The 25,755-nt window shown below is 35.7% G+C and overlaps 1 protein-coding gene across 13 annotated transcripts in view; it reads left to right on the top strand.

Annotated features, from left to right (window-relative positions):
• TRIP12 (thyroid hormone receptor interactor 12) overlaps positions 1–25,755 on the top strand; it is a 138,591-nt gene that overhangs the window by 77,494 nt on the left and 35,342 nt on the right. For 8 of the 13 annotated variants that reach the window (XM_063075335.1, XM_063075285.1, XM_063075294.1 and 5 more), the window contains 11 exons: positions 4,850–4,933; positions 6,045–6,140; positions 13,425–13,573; positions 18,086–18,121; positions 18,199–18,294; positions 19,241–19,333; positions 19,519–19,680; positions 21,363–21,431; positions 21,531–21,696; positions 23,831–23,948; positions 24,069–24,228. In XM_063075335.1, the coding sequence (XP_062931405.1) occupies positions 4,850–4,933; positions 6,045–6,140; positions 13,425–13,573; positions 18,086–18,121; positions 18,199–18,294; positions 19,241–19,333; positions 19,519–19,680; positions 21,363–21,431; positions 21,531–21,696; positions 23,831–23,948; positions 24,069–24,228 (1,229 nt within the window). The remainder of the gene's footprint in view (positions 1–4,849; positions 4,934–6,044; positions 6,141–13,424; positions 13,574–18,085; positions 18,122–18,198; positions 18,295–19,240; positions 19,334–19,518; positions 19,681–21,362; positions 21,432–21,530; positions 21,697–23,830; positions 23,949–24,068; positions 24,229–25,755) is intronic. The other 5 variants (XM_063075387.1, XM_063075359.1, XM_063075342.1 and 2 more) reach the window with 1 other exon arrangement.

Below are 25,755 nucleotides of genomic sequence, written 5' to 3'. Positions count from 1 at the left end.
CGCAACTCATTGAAGCTATACATTCCTTCCCAGTCTTTCAATGTTCATTTCAAGTCTGAATATGGAAGTGGGGCAATTCCCAAGTGGAAGACAGAAATGGAGCTGCTGAATGTGTTGTGAAGTAGACTCATTACAGTAATAATAATGGCTAACATATATAGAGCGTATAGTTCATTGCAGACACAGTATCAAGCACTTTACATATATTCTCATTTAATATTCAAAACAGCCTGCTGAGGTGTGAGTGCTGTTATCGCCATTTTATAAATGAGGAAACACTGAGACATATTGGTTGAACTTGCCCAGGGTTACAAGCTAGGATGTGTGACTTCTTCCAGGTATCAAAAAGCAAGTGCACATTTATAATAGCTGTGTCGTCCTGTTTCCCATTACAAGAGAGTTTGTTTAATTCATATGGATATAATCGAAGGTCAGAATGAAGGGGTGGGGCTTAAAATTTTGTTCCCTGGTACTTTTATCTAAGAGAATAAAAGCTACAAGGGGTCAGGCTCATCAGACCGCCTTTCAAAACACTTTCATGTGTTTCATAGTCATTCATTTTGGAAATCACAGTATGATATAGGTATTTTCCAAGTTTATTTGTTGTAGCTGGTGATAAAAGATACATGTGATGTGTTCACTGGTGTGAGAGGAGCACTGGCCATTATACTTTGGAGGATGGATTCCCTGTGGATTATAAGAAATCCTCTGCTGATTAACAAAAGTATTTATGGGAAAAGAAGCAAATTACTTATCAGTTGTAAATTAAATTCTTCAGTATAATATACTTTAGTTTCTCTATGTGTAAAATGGGAACTTAAAAATTTTAAACCTCTAAGTAGTGGTTACTTAGAGCACCTTTTGGCAAGTATCCATTCTCAGGGCAGTGCTTCCACAGTTGAAATAAGACTATCTTCATTTGAAACATTTATCTTGAAATACTGTTTTTACTCTTTTAAAAGGATTGACTTGATCTCTTCAGTGATATTTATTTTTAAGGGTTTTTTTGGGGGGGGGGGGTGGCTGGTTGGTACAGGGATCAAACCCTGGATGTTGGTATTGTCAGCACTACACTCTAACCAACTAACTGAGTAATCAGCCAGCCCTTAAAGATCATATTATTTATTTATTTTTAACAATTACTTCAGTGGAATCATTGAAATGACATGTTTCTTTTTTCACATGTAGGTATTAAAGCATTGCTTCGTCTTTGACAAACCTGCTATATATCACTCTGATTTTGCCAGTGTTGTTGACACTTAAAAATGTTTGTTGATAATGATGTCCCTGCTATATTACACCAAAGTAAAATAGGATATGAAGCCTTAGGTTCTCCTCAAGCACAACCACCTTAGTTCTTCATATAAGAAGATGCTAGCCTTTGAACTTGAAATTTAAGTGTTCACCACATTGTCTCAAGAGTCAGAGGCACACTCCTGTGCATTCTTAGTTTTGGACTTAATCAGAACTGTGCACACTTTATAGTGTTGATAAAGCCTTGCAAATACCAGAGATACTAAAGTGGGAAATCAAGTATTCTTAGTACTTGCAGAACAATAAACTGGCAAGGAAAAACAGGTTTATTCTGGCATCTATGTTTTGCATTGAGAACCTGCATAATTTCAGAAGAAGTTATCAGAGTCAGATCATAAAAGAAAGCAACCCAGTTTTGTAAACTTTTATCTCTCTACTTACTTTTGTTTAGTACCACTACAAATTGTTTTGCCGCCACATTCCCTGATGCTGGAGCCCATATTAAGGCACAATTAACATTCCTAATAGCCTTTCTTCTGGCCTTTTGAGTGTTTTCCGACACTCAAAAAAATCTTCTTGTTACCCCCTTTACTTAAGCATCTGGTGAACCCTTAGTAATTCCTGGCAAGTAAAATCTAACTGCAAGCTTTCTAATATTTTATCTTTGCTTTCTGCATAAGAGGTTGCATTGGTTAAAGTACAAAAACTTGGTGCTCCATAATAAAATTTTTGTGTTCTGATTTAAGTGATATTTTCTCCATTGTTTTCATTCAAGTGTGTATTGTAAACTATCTTACATGGTGCTGTGAAGATATGCTCAGACTAGACAGAAGAAATATCTGGTTTAAAAAAAAAAAAATGAAAGACTGACGCTACTGAAACTCTGGCATTAGATTTTCTCTGCCAATAGTTATATTTTTATATTTGACTCTGGGACAGGTCTTGTGCATGCCCCTGAAGAGGTTTGAAGTCCTGGCTAAAGAACTTTGTACATTTTCTTATCCATATGACTTTACAAAGCAGCCACCTCTCTACTTCTAATTCAGTTAGCCTAAAGGCTAGGCCGGTCTGGGTTATCTAATTTTGTAAAACATACATAAAAGGAACTATAGTGGACAAACACTTGCCATCAAAGGGCTGACAAAAGGATCCTTTTAATTGTGGCTAGTAACTGATTTCTGTCAAAATCAGCACTTTACCCGCATTGAACACCCGAATATCCCTGGCCCTTCTTGTAATGGTTCTGTGGCTCCCTTAAGGTGGGACACCACGATAATAGAACCCGTAGCAGCTCTTTTAATTATTTGCTTTTACATTGTGTCTTGCTTAATTAACGTATTTGTGGCAGTGCAATTTGAGATATTCATTATAAAAATCATTGGAATAATATGTTTAAAAAGTACTGTAAAGTTGTAGATCTGTAGAACATTTTAAGATAAAATCAAGTAGACCTTCTGATAATAAACTTTTAAAAAGCCAGCATTACCTTAATAAGTGAGATTTTGGTGTATTTTTTTAAGCATGGATTCCAGAGTGTGCATTATAAAAAGGAGCTATTTCATTTGTTAAAACTTTATATTTTCTTTCCACATAGCTAGAAGAGTTTTAAAACAAGTTTGAGTCACTGTAACAAACTGAGTCATAATTGGTATCTGATAACAATATTTTGTTAATAAGCTTTCTATATAAACTGTTTGAATTAAAAATTACTGCTGAAAATATGCTTAAGGAATTGATACAGTACTCTTCTTAAAAGTACAACCTTTGAAATCAGACTGCCTAGGTTCAAATCTCTGATTCATTACTAGCCGTCTAACCTTGGATAAGAACTCTCAAAGTCACAAAGCCTGTTTCCTCATGTGCATGATGAAGCTTATTATACTTCTTTGTATAGTTGTGGGGAAACATGTAGAAAATGCCTGCATATAGTAAGCATTTAATAAATGCTACCTATAAGTAGCATTATGAAGTGCAGTTATTGGTTAATCTCCTTTTTATTCACTGAAGTGTGGCTTTTGCTAAACCTTGATACCCTTTAACATTATTTCTGGTCAATCTGTACCTGTAAACCATGCGGTTGCTAATATTTTCTGTAAAAGGCTAGATAGTAAACATTTTGAGCTTTATGTGGTCTCTGTTGCAACTGCTCAATTCCATGTTTGTAGCAAGAAAGCCATAGATGATATGTAAACCAATGACAACAGCTATATTCTAATAAAAATTTATTTACAAAACAATGTGGTGAACTGGATTTGGCCTTTGGACCATAGTTTGCTGACTCTCTTTTGTTTTTTTGTTTGTTTGTTTGTTTTTAAAGATGACCAGTATGGGGATCTTAACTCTTGGCTTGGTTTTGTCAGCACTACACTCTCCCAGTTGAGCTAACCAGCCATCCCTATATAGGGATCCAAACCCGTGGCCTTGGTGTTATCAGCACTGCACTCTCCCGAGTGAGCCATGGGCTGGCCCGCTGACTCTGTTTTAAACCATAAATTTTTCTAAGAATTTTTTTAAAAATCCCTATAAAGCTATAGAAAATACTTAATGGTGTGTGAAGAAAGGTATTATGAAAATACAGAGTGGTGGCTAGTGCAGTGGCATCTCTTTCTTCAGAAAATCTCTTCAAATTCAAGTAAGTTATTCACATGCCTCTTTGACAGTAATGACAAAAGTTTTCTTTCTGGCTTTTGCATTCTGTCATTATCTGTTGAGTGTACAGGGCATAAGGTACTGTGGATAATGTCATATGTAGATGAATCGTCCATGTTAAAAAAAAAAATGCTTTAGGACTCAACAGACACAGGTACAGCAGATTGGTAGTTTTTCATAATTATAGTTTCTCTTCTTGGTCAGAATTGTAATAGAAACCACCTTCATTAGCTTAGACTGGGGTTTTTGTTGGTTTTTTTTGTTGTTCAGGTTAGCATTTTGGGTATCCTTCTGAGCCTGTACTAATTTTAACATCTTAGTGCCCTCTCTTTCATACTTTATAGCAATGTTTCACAGTTATCCGTTAGTTGAAATGTATATCTTATGTTTTCTTGGAAATAAGAGTATAATCTTTTTTGCACTTTTGAAATGAGAGAAAACAGTTACATGATTGTATCAAGACTACAGCCCAGGAATAAAGCAGGCTAAAGAAGGCACACATGTACATAGAACATTTTCCCCAAATGTCAGTTTTGCTTTTTATAATTTTTGTGTCTAATTAGCTATCTATTAAGGATCACAATGGTTTTAGCAGTATTATCTTCATTGACTTCTGGTAGAGGAGTTCAGGGTAAGACTTAAGAACAGTTTCAGAGGCATGAGGAATCTGTCAAAAGCTATGCATGAATGACATGCAAAGGTTGTATTTCAGTGCTTGTTTAATATGAAAATAGTTGGGCTATTCTTTTGTTCCTAAAAGCTGCAGGATATGAAGTATAGAAGAACAGCTGAGTGTGCAGTAGGAAGACTAGCTTAATTGCCTTTATTCATTGTAGTTGCAAAACTTGTGGTTTTCTTTTGTAAGATAAGCCAGATGTAATGAGTTTAAGTGCTCTTCTCCTAACCCTCGCTTTTTCTCTCCCATCCCTCCTCCCTCCCCTTGAAGCCTCTAGTTCCGTTGCAGGGGCTGTTGGCATGACCACCTCTGGGGAGAGTGAATCAGATGATTCCGAGATGGGACGATTGCAAGGTAAAGACAGTCGCTGAGCCTATAAGAAATCATTACTGCCTGTTACTGCTGTTTCTTATTGAAATTAATTCAGCTAAGTTCATTTGAACATAATCTAGCAGCTCTTGCACTTTCAAAAAAAACTTACTTAGTGGTGATTTGATGATTTGGAATTGAAAGATGAGTTGTCTGCCTCTTCATTTTTACTGTTTAACTAGAGAAAGACTATATTAAAGACTAGGGAAAGACTTGAAAGTTTAATATAGTAAATAAATTTAACATTTATTTTTTATGTTTTTAAAATTTCCTTCACTGTGGTTGCATGTGTAACTGGTTTTAGTAATACATTAAGAAACATCTTGAAAAAAGGATAGCTTAATATATTGTTCTTTGGTACCTGATAACATTATGAATGCATCTAGTAAGGTGTTTTTTTTTTTTATCATTTTCTTTGGTGGTTTTTATCACCTATTTCAAAATGAATGTATATAGTGTATACATAACTTCAGAATTTTTAATGTTGTAAGTGCTTTTACAAAAAGCAGCCTTATATTATGTATACATGCTTTGCAAATGGATGGGTATATATTTTTATCTCAGGTAATTGACTTATAATAGATCCCCAATGTGAGGCTTACAAGAAACATTTATAAATCAGTTTCGGATTGCTTTTAAGTTCCTGAGAGAACTTAGTTATCTCTTTTTGATCAGCACTCTCATGAATACAGTTTTTCTCACTTTTTGGAACTGATAAAAATAATGTACTGTTTTTTCATATGTTTTTAGAGGGCCTCATGACCACTATCTAATTGAGAAATAATGTCAGAGGGAAAACAGGGCAAGGAAAGGGGCTTATAATATAGTTACTTCAAAATAAATAGTTACCTTGGGTTTTTCTTAGACTTTTTTATACAGTTTCTGATTTTTTAATTTCTTAATGAAACCTTAAGATACTTGTAGCTGGCACATGTGTGTTTTAATTTGTATTAATTACATTAATCTATTAGGATGGTCTTAAAAGTTTAATATAGTTTCTCAAAGTTCAGAATGGAAAGTAATGTTGACTAAATCAATTATAAGATCAGTTGCCTTGAATCAACTCAATTATTCGCCCCACCCTTCTTTTCTTTAGCTTTGTTAGAGGCCAGGGGTCTTCCTCCTCACCTGTTTGGTCCTCTTGGTCCTCGGATGTCACAGCTTTTCCATAGAACAATTGGAAGTGGAGCTAGTAAGTGAATACTTTTAAATTTTTTCTCCCCTGAAACCCCGTAATAATTAGTACTGTTTTTACTGGTTACCTATCGATGTAAGTATCAGGAAGTTTTCTTGAACTTTAGCTTGTTTTTAAAAGTAGGGCTTGTGCATATTTTCTCCTTAAATACAACAACTGTAAGATTTTCTTCTATACTTTTATTTTTCATTACTGAATTGGAATTATTAAAAAACCATCCACATTTTATAACAAGATTGTCTCTGTTTTGTTTGTGTTATAGAAGAGTAAAGAATCTCAGATGATTACATTGACGGTTATGGTATCTGCTTGCATGTTTTGCACAGATTTGAATCTTTAGTTTAATCATAATATGAGCCTGGGAGTAAATATTTCTCAGCACAACTACCAGTCGCTAGACACACTATCAAATTAATGTATTATAACCCAGAGATCTTATCGTGTATGGTTGACATAACGTGACTCTTTAAGTCTCAGATTGTAAGTAGGAATAGCTTTCATATAATTACAAATCTGATTAGAATATTTCTGATATAGAATATTTAGCTTTCTTAAGCAAAATTTACATTTAGACATTTTTTGTAACTTCATTGATAATGTTTTCATAGAATCGCAGGCTGATTCTGTGTAGTCTGCAGTTTTAATTTCAGAATTTCTAAAGTGTTATCTAAGCCTGTTAGTTATGACCTTACCAATGTGTGCTTGTATAATTTGCCATCAAATATTTCAAGGTTTTTTTTTTTTTAAGTAGTGTAACTTGCATACATCTGTTCATATATGTGTACTTATACTTGAAGCTTTTTCAAGCTTCTGGCCATAGCATTTGCCAAGGAAATTTCAGAAGCAGCTGGTATTTTTGTTTTTGTTTTGTTTTGCTTCCCTGACACTCAGTTCTCAGATAACATACCCTGCCAAAAAGTTCTCATGAACTACTGAGTGTGGATATTTATTTAATGTTATTTACTAGGTGCTGGGATTGTATTGAATCATAGAAAGGACAGAGTTTTCCACATGGAGCTTTCATGCTAAGAGGGTGACATTGTCAACAGGCAAGACAATTACTGTATAGTGGTGTCAGTGCAATGAAAAGAAGTAGAGTAAGGATGTGGGTTGGTTGGTGGAGGGATGTAGATAGGCTGGTTAGAGAAACTTTCTTTGAGGCATGGTGATTTTGTAGAGACCCAAGTGCAGTGAGGAAAACAGCCATACACAGGTCTGAGGGAAAGAGCATGTGCAGCATTTGAAGTGGGAATGAGCTTGGCATGTTTGAGAAAGACAGCAGGTGAGATCTGTGGGAGAAGTGAAGGGAGAGTGGTAGAAGGTGGAATCCAAGAGGTGTAGGCATTCACCAAATCATGGAGGGCATTGGCAGGCCAGCAGTGAGTACGGGTTTTAACTAAGGGTCGTAGGAACCATTGAAGGATTTAGAGAAGGAGATTGACATGGTTTTTATTATGAAAAAGATCAAACAGAGGCAAAAGTTGAGAATTTAGTAGTATAATACATCTCATGAACGCATCAGCATTTATCAATCCACAGTAACTATTATCACCATATCAGCCTTTCTTCCTGTTCCCAGAACTATTTTAAAGCCAATCCTAGGTGTTTCATCTGTATATATTTGAATTTATAACTGTAAAAGTAAGTATATACCCCCGCAAAATTGACATTATTGTAGTTATTTTAAGAAGAAAATTTTTACTATAAAGTATCAGAGTTCAAATGTTCCCATCCTCTCATAAATCTGTTTGTAAATTTTCTTTGAGTCAGGATCAAAATATGATCTATACATTGCAGTCAGTCAATTTGTTTAAGTTTTTTTCACTAAAAAGAAATTTGATTTCATTTATTTTTCCACTTTATATATTTCTGGGGAGAAGACCGGGAAGAAAATTTGCTGCAGGATTTTCTTTAAGGGTATTGACATTAAAACACCTCAGATCCATATTTTGGCCTGACCTTTACACATGAGATGAATTTATGCTATAGACTGGAGCTAGAATAGAAAACAGTGCTACCCCTCGTGGTGCCCATGACTCGCTTCAGCAGCGCCTCCTTTATGTCCAATCTTCATCTCTACTTTCACCCACATCCCTCCTCCCATGTTAGTTTGAAATGGATCCCAGACATACAATTTTATCTATAAACATTTTATCATGTATCTCAAGTTAGTGCCTCTTAACACACACACACACACACACACACACACACACACACACACGTAGTCAATCAGATTCCTGTTATTACACTTAAAAAAATAAGCAGTATTCCTTAATGATATGTGTCCTACCAATGTCAAATTTCCATTGTCTCAGATGTAATTAGTGTATTTCCTGTAAACAGGTAGTTGGATCGAGAGGCTTTTTCAGTTTGAGTTCGATTCTATTTTCTTTCCCTGGCGAGCAGAGACTTCAAAAGTGGTAATGTGTTCTTATATTAGGAAGCACATGGTGTCTGATTGTCTTTTAACAAACTATTGAAACTCGGTGTCTAGGTAACAGGTTACAGAAGGTCTAATAATCACCATTCATTTATGGGAAGTAAAAGAAATAACTTAGTAGAAATATATAAGGAATATTTTTCCCTTATCTTTTATTTGGTTACCCAGGAAAATAATTGATATAGGAAAGAAATTTTTCCCCTTTACTTACCAGTTTTCAAAATAGTGGTTTTTATATCCTCCAAAGGTTCTAGTTTGTTGTTGGTTTTATTATTATTATTTTTTTTTTTGGCAGCTGGCCTGTACAGGGAACCTGACCCATGACCATAGTGTTACTAGCACCATGCTCTCCTAAGTGAGCTAATTGGCCAGCCCTGTTTTTGTTTTTTAAATGTTTGTTTTTAAGTATCATTATAAGCAGTGGGTTGAGACATATGTTTTAGACATTTCAGTGAGTTTCACTGATGCTTAAATTGTACCATCATTGGATGTTAGGATCTTTTTGAAGTTGGCTTCTGAATCTTTTTGACATGACCGTAGTAACTTTTGATAGCCTCTTTGCTTCCTGGTATGACAAGATGTACCAACCCCAACTGCCTTACTTTTTCCCCACATACCTGAAATTGGGGATTTCCCCAGACAGCCCTCGTTTCTTTTGTATGAGAATACAGAAACCACAGTCTGGGCATATTCATTGCTACAGGGTTGATCATTGTTACTACACTCTTTTGCTGGACAAACCTAGGAATTTTTGTACTTTTTTTTTTTTTTTTAAAGTTCATACTGATACTGCCTATTCATATTTAGGGCTGCTGCAAGGTTTTTATCTAACTTCATTGATGTTACATTTACTTTCCCCTATGCCAGAAGTCCTAAATCCCAGTGATAATAACGTAGCGGCTCATTTGCTTTATTTCACAGCATAAGATTCCAACTTCCCATTAAAAATATTATTGAGAAAGTTGTAAAAATGTTTTATACTTTTTTTTGTTCTTGGGATATTTCTCATTTTGTGGTCAGATTTTTGTGTTTTGAAGTAATTTGAAAGAATTCTTCTGTTTGTTTATGCCACCAAGTAGGTTTAATACGTTTGCTTCACTTTGCTTTTTAGGGATTGCTTTTTAAAATTTAGTTTTGCTTTTGTAATTAATATTTACATGGTTCTGAAAATCAAATCTACAAACATGGTTTATTCAGGAAGGCCTTACCTTCTTTTGCTGTCTTTTCCCTGTTTCCTTCTCCCACATAAATAACCTTTATAAGTTTTATGACTTGTCCTTCTATTTTTTACTTATTTTCAATATTTGATCAGTCCTGGGGGGATTTTGTCTTTTAGCTTTGATCCTCAGGTATGGTGTCTCTTCCGCTTGGCAGGGTAGCCGCATTTGCCACAGGTCAGTTTCTGAAAGTGGTAGGCGTGAGAGCCACAGCAGCAGCGGTGCTTACTGTGATGCTTTCCAAATGATGACCTTCCTTCATCATCTTGCCTGCAGCCAAGACCAAAGAGATGATTCTATTTTTATAGATTTCAATTCCCTGTTAAAATTCTGTATATTTTTATCCAATTTGGCCATCTTTACTTATATTTTCAGTATATTAATCATAGTCATAAAATACTTGTCTTATTTTTTGAAGTGTTGGTCTTTTATTGTCTTTTTTTTTTTCCTTCTTGATTCTCAGTCCCATATTCATGCCTCTAAAGTAAAAGAGGAAACCATTGCTGGCAGAAGATATCATTTGGGGCCTCTTTGGTTCTTTCCTACTGATGGTTTCCTCTTTTACTTTATTAAACATAAAGGGGCCCGGAGCTCAGTCGGGACTTGAGCTAGTTTTGACCAGAGTTGCAATTTTGGTATGACTCATTTCACCTCTGCCTCATTTCTGGCCCTCTTAGGATTTTGACTGAGTTCCTTGCAAATCTTTGTCTCCTCGGATTTATAATAATAATGAAGTGGCCTCAAAATGTGGCAGTTGTCCTGGTGGTTTGGATATTGGCTGTGTATGTTTGAAGCAGGCCTCTTCTCTCTGTTGGGACTTTGGCTTCTCAGCACCATGAGACTGTGGGAGATTTGATTCTGTCTTACCAAACCTTCTTACTCAGCTCCCGGCCTTTTTCACAGTTCAGAACTCTGCAAGTGTTTATGGGACCAGTTCAACCTGACATATTAGCATCTTGTGACTCTCTGAAGCACTGCTGGTTTCTCTTTACCCTCCTTATCAGGGGTCAGCAAACTACTGCCCAAGGGCCAAACCCAGCCTCCTGCTGGTTTCTATTCAGCCTTGGAATCAAGAGTGGTTTTTACATTTTTATGTGGCTGGAAAATTTTAAAAAGTAATATTTCATGACTTGTGAAAATTAAATTGTCAGATTTCGGTGTCCATAATGTTTGAAGCATAGCCATGTTTATTTGTTTATGTATTGTCTATGGCTGCTTTCAAGCTATAGTGCCAGAAGTCAGTAGTTGGCAGTAGAGACCATATAGCCTGCAAAGCCCAAAATAATTACTATCTCGCCCTTGATAGAAAATATTTGCTTGCTGACCCCTGATCTGTGATAGTGTTTCTCAAAATGTGGTCTGTGGACTCCTGGGGGTGAAGGGGTGTCCTAAGACTTATACCTAGAAACCATAAGGTCAGAACTAATAATAATAGTTACTTCGGTTTTTCTTTTTCCACTTTGTTGATGTTTGAACTGATTGTGCAAAAGCTATGGTGGATAAAACTGCTGGTATCTTAACAAGAATCAAAGCAGTGGCACCAAACTGAACGAGCAGTCATTGTATTCTTCATTGTCATATACTCCTAGTAAAAATAATTCCATTTTTACTTAAGAATGCCCTTGATAAAGCAGAGTTATTAATTTAGTTAGATCTTTAGTACTGAGTACATGTCTTTTTAATAATGTTTGTGACAAAATAGGGCCCATTTTTTCATATGCTTTACCTCAAATAACATATCACCACAGACTGAGGGTAGAAGCAGAATTGAATATCCAGCTGTCTTTTATTAAGCCTGACATCAAGACATGTTTTGGAACAAATACTGGAAAATATGGTCTTTTTTCCACAAAAATTTCGATATAACCCACATAAACAAAAGTGCTTTGGGGTTCCTTAATAATTTTTAAGGGTATAAAATAGTCCTAAATCCAAAACCCACTGATGTAGGAGTTGGTTTCTCTTCATATATCAGAGGGTAAGTTGTTATGGTTATGGTTTTGGCTCTTTGTTGTCATTTTCAGTTTGGCATAAACTGTTTCTTTTTAGAAACATCCCAAGTGTACAGTGGTATTCATGATGATTTTGATCATGCTAAAAAGATCCGTATCCTTAGAATTGCCAGCCCCAATGTTTATAAGACATTTATCAGGTGGCAAGTGTGTCAGGTTTTCCTTTTTTGGTTATTGTGCTCCTATGACATAATTGATATGAGCTGTTTCATTCTTTTCAAGTGAAGTTCAAAGCAACTGAGGATTCTTTTGTTTCCCTTCATTTTGTTTTTCCTTCCACATTATTTAAACACAAAACCTGCTGTAACTGGAACTGATATTACTGTATTTAGTTTAAAATTTAAATTTAAAAATGGTATTTATTTGAACTTGACTTTCCTGCAGTCTGTTTTTGGATGGACTTTTAATTATGGTAGAGGTAGGTAGGCAGTGATGTGATGTTATGGAATGTGTTAGCTACAGTCTTCTTCTTTTTTTTTTTTTAAATGGTTGCTGACCGATATGGGGATCCAAACTCTTGACCTTGGTGTTATTATACCACTCTCTAACCAACTGAGCTAACCAGCCAGCCTACAGTCTTGAATAATAAAACAAATTTTCCAAAGATCACCACTTGCCTCTTTGAGAGAGGTTCATGTCCCCGGGAAGATCACTGAAGCTTAATTCAAATTAGAAACTTTGGTTTTTGGGCCGACCCCGTGGCGCACTCGGGAGAGTGAGGTGCTGGGAGCGCGGCAGTGCTCTCGCCACGGTTCGGATCCTATATAAGGATGGCCGGTGCGCTCACTGGCTGAGCACGGTGTGGCCGGTCACAAAAAGAACTTTGGTTTTGTTGTAAATTCTACATTCATTGACAGTTTCCAAACATATATCCCCTTTCTACGCATTTCAATACTTAATCATGTGGAAGTGGAAAAAAACTAATACACAAAGAATAACATGAAAAGGTGTAAGAAGAGAAAGTGCTTGAAAGTAACATCAGGTGTAATTGAATTAATCATGGCTTGAAGTAGGAAGGTGTCCGTAAAAAACGAAACACATTTGTAGATTTTACTTTAAAAGATTGTGTTGTTCAGTTAAATGACAACTTATTTCCTTGTGATAGCCAAGTCTTCATGTTTTTCAGTTGTTTGTGTAATGAAATTGAATGTTAAAAGTAGAAGTATTCTGTTGGCCAGCATCTAAACATTGAATGAGAGGAGACGTAAAGGCCTATATAGTTTTGCTGTTTTTACAGAATACTTCATACTTTCCACTCTTTTGTTAGATGCATATTTTGTCTTTATTGCTTTGCTCTTTCATTCTTACTTGTATTCCATTTATTCTGGTGCAGGTATTTAGAGGTAAATAACATTTCCTTTGAGGTCATCACTGTTTTAACAGATTTTTATTATTGCAGCTTCTGTTCACTATGTATATTTCTTTAAAAGCACTATGTATATTTTCTTTAAAAGCTTAATTCTGCCTTGAATATGTCAGCAGCATGTATAACCTTTAATTGGTAATTGAAGAAAATAATCAGCCAGTTAACTCCATTTAGAGTCATGCCTTATTCCTAATAAGTAATAATTTTCTTAAATGTGTAAAAATAATGACTTCTTTTTCTCTGAAGGTTCTAAGGCCCAGCAACTACTGCAAGGACTACAAGCCAGTGATGAGAGTCAGCAGCTTCAGGCGGTTATTGAAATGTGTCAGTTATTAGTCATGGGGAATGAGGAGACACTGGGAGGGTTTCCTGTCAAAAGTGTTGTTCCAGCTTTGGTAAGCATAGAATTTCCCCCTTGTTTTACCTCAGTTGTTCTCTGAATGCTGCCGGTTTTCTACCAAATGTATGATTATTGTCGTTATGAATTTCAAAACACAATAGAACTAAGGGATAGGACCATGTGGCTTGGTGCTATAGATATTGTGAGTGATCATTAAAGGTGAGTTAGTAAATTTTCTAAACCATTTTTTTGATGAATTGACACTGAATATTTGACACTTAGGTGACTGATTTTAGATTTTTAGTTAACCTTGACCAATCAGTTAACCTTGACTCTCAGCATGTAAAATGTATGTGCCTTCTATTTTAACCTGTTGATCTATGGGACAATAGTAATAAGAAGCAGCTCACTTAGGGTTGTCTTTGTGGGCCAAAAATGTTTTATGTTCAGTGAATGTGTTCATGGGAAGAACAGTCAAGCCAGTATACCATACGGTTCCTTCTAGTTTAAAAGGTTTTATGTTAGGAAAAAAAAAAAAAAAATTAAAAATCTTTTTAATGACTTTTCAGCACAGTTGTGAGTTGGTATTTTGATAGTTGAAATTTATTAACATCTTAATTGCTTTAAGTTTTTCAATGTGAAAACAACAGGAAGAAAAATTACCATCACCAAATGTAGACTGCTTAGCATAATACGGCTTTTAAATAGTGGCTTGGTAATTTTCTTTGTTTAAAGTTAAAGAAATTGGTTATAATTTAAGTCTGAATCAAATACTAAGAAAAGGCTAACATAAACATGATTACATTTATGGCATATTTTATCTTGGAAATTATAAACAAATACTGTGTCTTTTTTACATATCCAATAAAACTGACCAAAAATGAAATTATGGTTGGTAGATCAGATTGTCTCATTTGATCACATTATCAAATAATGGAGAGAGCTGAGCAAAAGCCCTGTCAAATAAAAAGTGACAATCTTTATTCTGCCTCTTCTTACTTGTTGGGTGGCTTGGCCCTGGCAGGGCTTTGATAAAGGATAGACCAGTTTCTTCACCTTCTGCCACTTAGACCTTCTGATAATAAATGCCAGTTATCAAATCTTAGTTCCATTCTAGTAAAAGGTTTGCATGTTGCTTTCTGAGTGTTTTATGAATACATTATTAGCCTTTGTACTTTTAGATTTTGCCTATGTTAGTATCCATTATCAGATTGCTGATTTGTTCAGTAGTTGTCTTTGACCAAAATTAAACTTTCTTGATTTGCTGTTTTTGTTATTCATTAAAAAATAAATAGCAAAGAACTGGGCTTACCTTACACTCTATCTACAGTTAAAATGCAGTTTTTATTTGTTATATAAAAAAGCCAGTAAGTCCAGGCAGAAATGTTGATGCATAATCCAGTTTACTTAGTTTGCTGGTTGATTAGATTTAAGTACTTAATAGACTTGCATGAGTCAGCTAATGTTATTAATAATGGCTGTTAATGAATCGTCCAGATTTATCTTTTATCACAGTTGAATATTGTTAATATGTATCCATCCATCACCATATGCTTCTGTGACCATAAATAGTCAATTATGGTGAAAGGGAATTTATTTACGGCAGTCCTTTCCAAACATGGCCTTACATGGGTCATTCTGCTTTAAGAATTGGGTATCTTAGTACTTTTTCTGTTAACATGACAACCCCTTTCAATTTTGACTGTTTTAAGTGGCAGATTGTAGCTGATTTGAGACATAGAGTTTTGTTTGATCCTGAATTGCGTGTGTGTGTGCATGTTTTTTTGTTTTTTTCAGTAATAAAAATAGTTCTCAGGACCTGTGGTATATGGATATACTTTACCAGCATAATTTAGAGCTGAGAAGCCACTCGTATTAAATGAGTATTGTATAAGAATATCTTATGTCTTTTATTGTAGTTATAAATTTAATTGAAGGATACTTTATAAAAGCTTAAATTCCATGCATTTATTTTTTATTTTATTTATTTTTTTATTAATGTTATTATTTTTTTTACATTCTATGATGATGTTGTGGACCGGTTGGGAGGGATGGGAAGAGGGGAAAGGGGAAGGAAATGGGATAGAAGGAGAAAGGAGGAGGTGTGGGATTGAGGCCTATAGCACCCCTCCTCATTCCCACAGGGGACACTAGGGGCCTTCCAGTGGTGGTTTGGTCATTGCCAGTCTGGGTGCAGATATCAGGGGGTTGTGGCAAAAGCCCTTGCCTTCCACTACCCTGGCTGGGGAGAGCCTGGGGTGCTTCCTGTGGTGGCTTGGTGGTCCTCACTGAGCTGGTTGTATGTGTTGGGGGGGGTGTGGCCAAGGCGCTTGGCTCCCCCACCGCCCCGGCTCCATCTGTGGGGGCTCGGTGGTCATTGCTGAACAGGTTGTGCATGTCAGGGGGGCATGGCTGAGGCCCAGGGCCCTCACCCTCGGGACTTGTTGAGGGTGTCAGGGGGCATGGCTGAGGCCCCTGGCCTTCCCCCCTTTCTGGCTTGGTAGCCCAGGGTACTTTTCATACTTGTAGGAGTTATAGGTTTTCTTTGGTGAAATGAGACCTTTATTTGTTAATATCAAACTTTGTCTCTGGTTTTGAGTACTTTGTTTTTTCTTTCAGTTCTGTGTTGGATTATTTACTGTTCCCACCACTTAAACTCTGTGCTGGAACTAATTTATTGTCCTTTGCTTACTTCTAAAATGGGAGAACTTCCTGTGGGGACCAGCACTTGAGGTCTGTGGTTGAGCTAAATTGCTACTTTGCTGCTGATTCCCTAGGGGAGGCTTTTTGTGCAGCTCAGGTTTTAATGGCTGACTTTATATAGGCACTTCTGGGTCTAGTGAGATCTGGTGCACCTGGGTTGTGTAGAAACTCTGGTCTGGGCCTGAGTCTTTACATCAAACTGCACCCCATGCAATTCTGTATTCCTGACCAGTCTCCTCTGAGTGGCTCTATGCCGATTGGGGGGAAGATCAGCTGTCCTTGCTGAGCCTAAGTGATCCCCCAGTGAGCCAGTCTCCCACACCACCTGTGCTCCAAACATTTCCCATGGGACGGGCCGTGCTCTGGTCCTTTGCGATGACTCACTGGCCTCTGAGTGGCTCCTTTTTTTCAGTTGTTGTAGCTCTTCACTCCTATGTGGGTCCATGGGAACCCTATTAGTGAGTGGTCTTGCTGGCCTGGGGGCCACCAGAGTCCTCTTCTCCCCTGCCACCTCCAAGCAACTTCATCCGAAGGGCTCATCTTTGGCTTTTGGTGGCCCCTGCTCCGTGCACTCAGCAGCTCCAGCCTGGAAGCAGCTGGAGCTCCAAATGGACAGAGCTGTTCTTTTTCTCATCACAGTTTCTCCCACCTTCATGCATTATATAGGTTTCTCCTCCTCTTCCCCTGAGCTCTAGCAACCCCAGCTTGGCTGTCGTTGCTTTTTTATAGTTGTAAATTGGTTGATTTGTGGGAGAGAGTGAGGCTGGTGACTGTCTATTCTGCCGTCTTCACCGGAAGTCAATTCAGTGCTTTTAAAAGTTTCCATTAAACTAGAAGGTAGTGACTGACTTTCCCCAAGGAGGAAATTTCTTTGTTGATTCAGCTGCTTCAGGAGGATGGAGCGTATACCCCCTAGCAGTTTTACATTTTACATTTCCTCATAAAGAAAAAAAAAAAAAAAAAACACGTGGCTGAAGGCTGTTTAAGGTCTTTTCCACAAGAAAATCTGAAAGAAAATCAGGTATTTAGACTCACTCATGCATATGTGGAGTAATTATATTAATCTGGCTTTTAATTAGTGAATTATTAGTTTCTGATAGGATCAATCTTAAATTCTATATTACTGTGTGAAGGTACTTCAGAAAGTTCATGGAGAAATAAAAGTTTATGGAAAAATAGAATAAAAAAGGTAATATGAAACTTTCCATGAACTTTTTTTTTTTTTGGTCTTTTTTTTTTTTTCGTGACCGGCACTCAGCCAGTGAATGCACCGGCCATACCTATATAGGATCCGAATCCGCGGCGGGAGCGTCTCCCAAGTGCGCCACGGGCTCGGCCCTCCATGAACTTTTTAAAGTACCCTCATATATTTTACAGCTGAGTTAAATGGTGCTTAACTCTTCTAGAGAAGCTTGTTCACAAGAGTTTAAGCTATGGTCCTGAGTCTGTGGTAACAGTTGTTAATTCAGCAAATGTCAGTGCTTTGCTGGTCCTGTTCATTTTACGTATCAAGTGTTTATTGATACTGTTAAGTCCACCGTGATATGTTATTGGGCTTCTGAAGAGGATTAGAGCTACCAAAAGAGATGGTTGTAAGCAACAGGGTGGCTTTGTTTTTGACCTGGATCATGAGGTGATGATGGTCTAGCAATGGTTCCAAGTCAGAGCTATAGCTTGTAAGGAATGCCATACTAAGTGTAATAATTTCTTGTGTATGCCCACTAGGTTTTATCTCGAGGTTGCTTTTGTGTGATAGAAGTCTTGAATAATACTTTCCATTTTAGTTGGAGCAAAAGAGAAGGAAATATTTCTAGGGCTTTTCTCCAAGAATGTAGCTTCTAATACTTTATCATCTTTTTAACAGATAACGTTACTGCAGATGGAGCATAATTTCGATATTGTAAGTATATCCTGAATTTTTAAAACACTGTAAATTTAAATTTTGAGTTTTTATTGAATAAAAACCTTGCTTTGTAGATGAACCATGCTTGTCGAGCCTTAACGTACATGATGGAAGCCCTTCCTCGATCATCTGCTGTTGTAGTAGATGCTATTCCTGTCTTTTTAGAAAAGGTAATTCTTACTTTTGCCCAATTTGTTCAGAAGCAGGCATGGGAAATCAAGGTTTGAACTCTTGAATTCCAGCTTCCATTATCTAACTAAAGTATATTTTTTAGCCAAGATCCCAGAAAAGTATTTCATATTCAGCAGACCAATAGTGTAGAGTTGAAGCTGGGCTGGTTGGTTAGTTCACTTGGTTAGAGTGTGGTGCTGATAACACCAAGGTCAAGGATTTGGATCACCATACTGGCTAGTGCCATGTTACCCACTCCAAGTAAAGTTGAAGCTAATAACTTATGGAATCAGCTGTTTTATAATTTTTAGTAACAGCAATTACCACATTAACATCTTTCAGAGAAGAACTTAAAGCACTTGATTAAAAATAATCTCATTTCTAGAAAACATCCCATTGAGGTTGATAGCTATTTAGACCCTCATTTTACAACTGTGAAGGCTGAAACAGAAGAAAAAGTGCCTTGCTCGAGGTCAAAAAGTTGAGTCAGTGGAGAGGGGAATTTTTTCATATGGTCTGTGGTAGGTTGTGTTTTTGGCCTGTGTTACGGACATTTTTCTTTATTTAATGTACAGTAACGTTTGCTTTATCTGATAAACTTGGAATATGGTATAAAGTATAAAACTTGATTGATTTAAAAAATCCTGTTATATAAAACAACCCATCTATTTTAAATAGGAAAGTTTAAAGTTATGTAATTGGATTTTGTTTATGTAAAACATTTTTTAGTATCTTAAAATGGAGCAAAATAGTTGGAAGGAAACTGCATGGGCTCATATAGTTTAAGCTCATAAGTAACTTGTTTCCTGTGGCGGGTTTCATGTTATCAGAGGCAGAATAAATTGATGGAAATTAGAGAAAGTACTGTGTTTATTCATGTAAGAGATAAGCTACTGGAAAAGAACTTAAATGATAACCTTAAGTTACCTATTTATATGTTCCCAGCTGCAAGTTATTCAGTGTATTGACGTGGCAGAGCAGGCCTTGACTGCCTTAGAGATGTTGTCACGGAGGCACAGTAAAGCCATTCTCCAGGCGGTAAGTGTTACCAAAGGACTATTTCATTTAATGTTGGATTTTAGATCTACATATGTACTAGCTCCTTGATTGCAATCTCTGTAAGATACACGTTGTTGCCAAAGTGATATGCTAGACTTATTAGTAGTTAATTTTTTTTTATTGCCAATAAAGGATTTTTCTTTAATAGTTTTTTTATATTTTAGGGTGGTTTGGCAGACTGCTTGCTGTATCTAGAATTCTTCAGCATAAATGCCCAAAGAAATGCATTAGCAATTGCAGCCAATTGCTGCCAGAGTATCACCCCAGATGAATTTCATTTTGTGGCGGATTCCCTCCCGTTGCTTACCCAAAGGCTTACCCATCAGGTAAAATATGAACCTATTTTATGTGACATAAAACATTTTTATTGTTTTTTTTAATGACAATTTCAACTAGTGTCTTAAATCTTCCAATTGGATATATAAAATTGGAAGTGTTCTGATCCATGTTTTCCCCATGTTATCTGGTCATGTACCATATTAGTTTATTTTATAGAATTTTGGTGGATTTACTGAAATGAATAGTAATTCATATGTTTAATATCATCAATTATTTTTCCTTTTAAGGGATGAATTTGTTATTGCAAACATTGTTTTACTATGTGATATGATCAGGATTTCCTTTTGGAAAGATCACCCTTTTTTTTTTTGAAAGGCATGGGGGGGTAGGTGGATGGGAACAGGAGGATATGGGTTAAGATCAGAAGAGAGATGAGACTCTTTCCCATGTAGAAATGAAAAGTATTAGACTGTGGCTCTCTGGGGTTAGAGAAAGCAATTATTTAGGAGGTGGAATCAATGAACCTGGTGAAGAAGTATGAAGAACAGGGTATTGGGAATGGAAGGCAAATCATGAGAGTTAAGCTTCAAGGTTATAGATAAATTTTCTTTTAGTACAAAATAATGTTTTAATGTGTTGTTATTGCTAAAGAGAGTTTTAGAAATCTGGCTTTAAAATTGCCTTAACAAAGTGTGCTTAAAACCTTGAGGAAATTAGGCACATAAAATATTTTTTAACAAATAAGGAATTTATATAAGATAAACTAGTAATGATCATTTAATCACCTTGGAGTATTTTGCTTCTAAAATGATCAAGACAGAGTAGTGTCATTCATTTTTTTCTTTAATTTGTTTACTTATTTTTAAAAATGTAGTTGACTGAGATCATCTTTTCTTCTGTAGTTCTATATGTTTTGTAGTTCATTGTGATAATCAGTACTATAAGGTATCTTTATTTTAGAAGTAAGACATCAGAATCAGAAGTTAAATAGGTGGCTACTATTTGTAACACTCTTTCTAGAGACATGTAGTGGCAATGAAGGTGTAGTGCTTTTTATAATTTCTGAATTATTCTCATTTTTAAAGAAGCAAAATTTTTTGCATATGAAACCCACTTATGAATTAGGCTCTATCAAAACACTGGTCAAGCCAGTATTAAATGTTCTTTCCCTTCTTTTTATTAGGATTACTTCAAACGTTTTCTCAATGAGGCCACTGTTTTTGTAGTGAAACTTTTTTATAGTGAATCTTTTCTAGATTGTGTTTATAGTGAATATAGCAAATCTATGCCCTATTTTTAACATTATCAGTAAACTTCTGGTTGACACACCTATACATAAAACTATTTCTAACTTCTTAGTGTGTGTATGTTTAAACATTTCTACTGGAAATGCTTTTAAATGAAAGGAGTATATTTGTCTTTTCTTTAGTGTGACCTGTTTAAGGATTGAGATTACATAAGCACAACAGTTGTTCTTTCTTTTCTGTAATTTGCTTTTGCCTACTGGGGCTTTTATGGAGGAGAGAGTTTATTCTATGATTCTCTTTGCTTTGAAATATTGATATTACTGAGTGTACATTGCCTAGACTCAACTTGCATTTTCAAAGCTCATGTCTACTAATTTGAACTTGCCTTGAGGAATTTAGGGTTAGGAAGAAGATATGGTAGTTATGTATGACAATGAAAATGTTTTATATTAATAAACTTTACTTTCCTTTATAAAAAATAGGACAAAAAGTCAGTAGAAAGCACTTGCCTTTGTTTTGCACGTCTAGTGGACAACTTTCAACATGAGGAGGTAAGCATTTAATTTTTGGTGGTATTTTTATGAAGTTATTGAATTGCTAAATCATGAATTGATTTATTGAATTGCTGATCATTTCTTGTGTTTGTGAAGAATTTACTTCAACAGGTTGCTTCCAAAGATCTGCTTACAAACGTTCAACAGCTTTTGGTGGTGACTCCACCAATTTTAAGTTCTGGGATGTTTATAATGGTGGTTCGTATGTTTTCTCTGATGTGTTCCAACTGTCCAACTTTAGCCGTTCAACTTATGAAGCAAAGTAAGTGCCATTTTATTAGTCTACTTTTAAGTAGGAAAAGTGGCCTGTTTGTTCTTCATTAATAAGTCAACATAAACCAAGCAAGTAGAAGAGATTACTCATATCATAGGCACTGGATATTAGATAAGAAAAATGTTACTATGTAATAAATTTGCATTGGAACAATATATTAATGTTTCTAACATACTATTTTTAAAGTATATAATTATTAAAATTTTACTCTTGATGATTCTAGGGCTAACAACCTAAGATCATTGATTTTTATACATCAGTTATGTAATGATCCTTTACTAGAAGAATGTGGCATTTTGTTACCAATAACCACTTGCCTTCAGCTTATAGGTAGTCCTTCCTGCCCATGTTAAATTTTCCAGCAGTTTATTTGATTCCAGAATACTTTCTTTCCTCAAGAAGTTGGAACTTATTTACCAATGAATGTCTCTGATGTTTGCTAATTTAGTATTTCTAAAACTTTTCCAACCTTACCCAATGTGTAGGAAATAAAATTTTATTGCACTGCTATTGCAGTTGACTCTTCATTTCTTAAACCTTAGACTTCACAAATTAATGTCAGAGGATGGTGGGGCTTCAGAAAACATTTGGATGTTATGATTATACCTGGTAGCATATTGTTCACTTTTGTATGGAACACCTGTAATTATGGGTGATTTCAGACCCATAATTCTGATCTCTGAGGATGTTATCTTGGGGGAGTCAGTGATGATATTCACTGATAAAATAACCTTTGATCCCACTGTCTCAGACAGTGTATTTAATAGTATAATATTTTTGTTTTGCGGAAACTCAGTTTTTTATTTAGTTTCATTTCTTATTAATTAACACATTGACATAGAACTTTGTAGAAAAACAGTGTTGTTGAGGTGATTAGTTGAAAAGATTTGTTATAAAGTGTTGAGTTTTTCCCAGACTTGGTATTCTAGAGAGCACTGTTTTGTGTGTGCCATGAACAAAGTGCTCTCTGCCTAAATAAGATTATTTTAACATTTTAGATTTTTTTCCTTTCAGTGTGATGAGTATTTTTGCCTCTTTCGCATATTCTAGGAAGTTTAGCAGACATTTATCATATAGAGGCAACTAGACTTATGTGTTCTTTTCATAATAATGTCACAGAGAAGACATGGACCTCTTCTGTTTGTCTCCATTTCATTGTCATCCTCTGATTTCTTCTTTTTTTTTTTAAAATTCTTATAACACTATTCCATATACTCACATTTATTGATAAAGTTGGCAAAACTGTACCTTTTCAAGAAATTTAAAAAAAAATTTTAATCACTATTTGTGAAATTTCTATGGGGCAGAGAGATTTAACCATCCACACCTCTCTGCCCAAATCAATTGTGAATATTTTCCTTGATAACAACTTGATGATTGGCAAGACATTTCAGTGAAATGTTTATGTATATTTGGCATATGTAAAATATTTACAGAAACACATCCCACAGCCAGCAAAGACCTAGTTTTGTCTTTAGGTTTAGCTATTACAGTGACTAAACCTGTGCAGAACTGGGAGCTCTATCCACTCACGGGGTCAATGAGTGGTTATAATGCAGAATTTTCCAAAAACTGATGTCTTCTGGACACTACAACTTACAATAAAGAATATTTTAATGATTTTTCTATCAAATTCGCATGTAATCAATTTCACATAGGTAATGACTTTACTGGTCACATTATGGTAAGATTCAGATGCATTTAATTGCTACATTTTATCCTATTGGCCACACATTTTCAGTATATTTGAATCAAAGGCTAATATATGAATATATTTGAATTGAGATATGTTGAATGCACTTATACATGAAGTGTGTTACTCGAGGTAAGTAATAAAAGATACCTCAAGTCTCAGGGGCTAGATGGAAGGAATTGTGGTTAGGTGCCCAGCTAGAAGATTTGGACTCAAGATTGTTCCTGGAATGAAATTGTTAACATCTACATAAATTTCTTCTTAGGTTTTTATTACAGCTCATTGAGATTTTTTTTACTTTAATTTCTGTATTATGTTGCTTTATAAGAAAATAATTCCGTTGTTGTTTTCCCTGGGGAATGATTGTCTCTTAAATTAGGTACTATAACTAGTTTAATAGGCTTTTATTTTTTATTGTTGGTTTTACAGATATTGCAGAAACACTTCACTTCCTACTATGTGGTGCCTCCAATGGAAGTTGTCAGGAACAGATTGACCTTGTTCCACGAAGTCCTCAAGAGCTGTATGAACTGACATCTCTGATTTGGTAAAGATTGAGCTAATAGTAACTCCGTGGTTCGTGTGAGGTTATTTTACCTTAGAGACATAACATTTACTAAGAGTTAAGGAAGCTACTTATTAAAATAATTGCACTTTTTGTTTTTAGCGAACTTATGCCATGCTTACCAAAAGAAGGGATTTTTGCAGTTGATACCATGTTGAAGAAGGGAAATGCTCAGAACACAGATGGTGCAATATGGCAGTGGCGCGATGACCGGGGCCTCTGGCATCCCTATAACAGGATTGACAGCCGGATCATTGAGGTAGTAGTTTCATCGTACCGTTTAATTATGTCTACTTTGGTGGAGAATGGGTATAGGGCTGGAATGGGGAGGTGGATATATGTACTTCAGTGTGCTCGATTTTGAATTAACTCAAAATTCTCTTGTTTTGTCTCCTGAGAACAAGGTCCTCATTTCTGGTCAGGTCAGAAAACATGATGTTCTAGTCCTGCTTCTGCTGCTAACTACCTGATTGACTTGGAGCAAGTAATTTAAGTTCTTTGTTCCATAGTTTCCTCATTTCTGAAAGGAAACATTGGAGGACTTAGGCTATTTCTTTCTAACGCATAACTATTTTCTATCTCCTATCCAAAGGAAATCTTCCAGAAGCGAAGATTTATATACAAATAGCTTCTTCTCAATATTTTTTCAAAGGAAAAATATGGAAACAAATATCTACATCTGGATGAACGAATGATTAAGTAAAGCACAGGACATGTGTAGGCCCATACATGTAATCCAGATATTAATGGAATACATTTTAATGGCATACAATGGGATATGATAAATGAAAAACACAATATACATAATTATGTGAGACAAAATCTTTTGGGAACTCAGCAAGAGGTGAATAAGAGCAAAGATGAATAATACAAAGGAGAGGAATACACCAAATTGTTAACAGTGATTTTCATGACAATTTTATTTTTATTTTCATACTTACATACTGTTAGTGCTGAAAAAAATTTTTTTTTTTTTGGTGACCGGTAAGGGGGTCGTAACCCTTGGCTTGGTGTCACCCGCACCACGCTCAGCCAGTGGGCACACCGGCCATCCCTATATAGGATCCGAACCCGCGGCCTCGGCGCTCCCAGCACCGCACTCTCCTGAGTGAGCCACGGGGCCGGCCCTGAAATATTTTTTTAAATTCTTAAATCAGCAAAATATTTGCCCTAGCTTAGGAAGTGTTGGTCATTGCATTATTTTGAGATGCCATCCATCATTTACTAATATTTTCAATATATAAGATATCTGTAATCTTAATATATCTTCTAATTTCAACCTTTGATCTTTGAATTTTTTTAGAACATTACACTTGTATAGACATTCTTCTTTAAAATGTCTTCCCCCAGTATTTAAAAATGTATTTTATATAATAAACAGGCTAAGCTTGCTAATGGTCCTAGTCTCTAACTAAACGTTCTTCTTTTTAGAATTTTCCTGATAATTGCTTCTTCACTATTAGCTTACTCACTTGTATTTTCTGAGAGTCTTGTCTTCCATTCAAGCTAGGAGTTCCATAGATTGGACTCAGTAATAAGAATGAATATTCTGTCACTTCTGTAGACTGTCTAAAGTCAAGCAAACAGTGTTATCACACTGTCTCAATTTAGATATGTTCTGTGTAACGCATGCAACCCTGGCGATTAATCTTTTAGTTCCAGTTGTGTTCCTTTTGATCTTCAAGCACCATTTAAATGAAAAGTCTTCTTGGTCTACCTGAGGACAATTTTATAGGATCGTTTTGTTTAAAGGAGGGTTTTGGTAGATTGCTAAGAATTTGCCATGTAA

Source organism: Cynocephalus volans, chromosome 1 (genome assembly GCF_027409185.1).
Source record: "Cynocephalus volans isolate mCynVol1 chromosome 1, mCynVol1.pri, whole genome shotgun sequence".
Lineage (NCBI taxonomy): Eukaryota > Metazoa > Chordata > Mammalia > Dermoptera > Cynocephalidae > Cynocephalus > Cynocephalus volans.
This window is presented reverse-complemented; position numbering and strand designations above follow the sequence as displayed.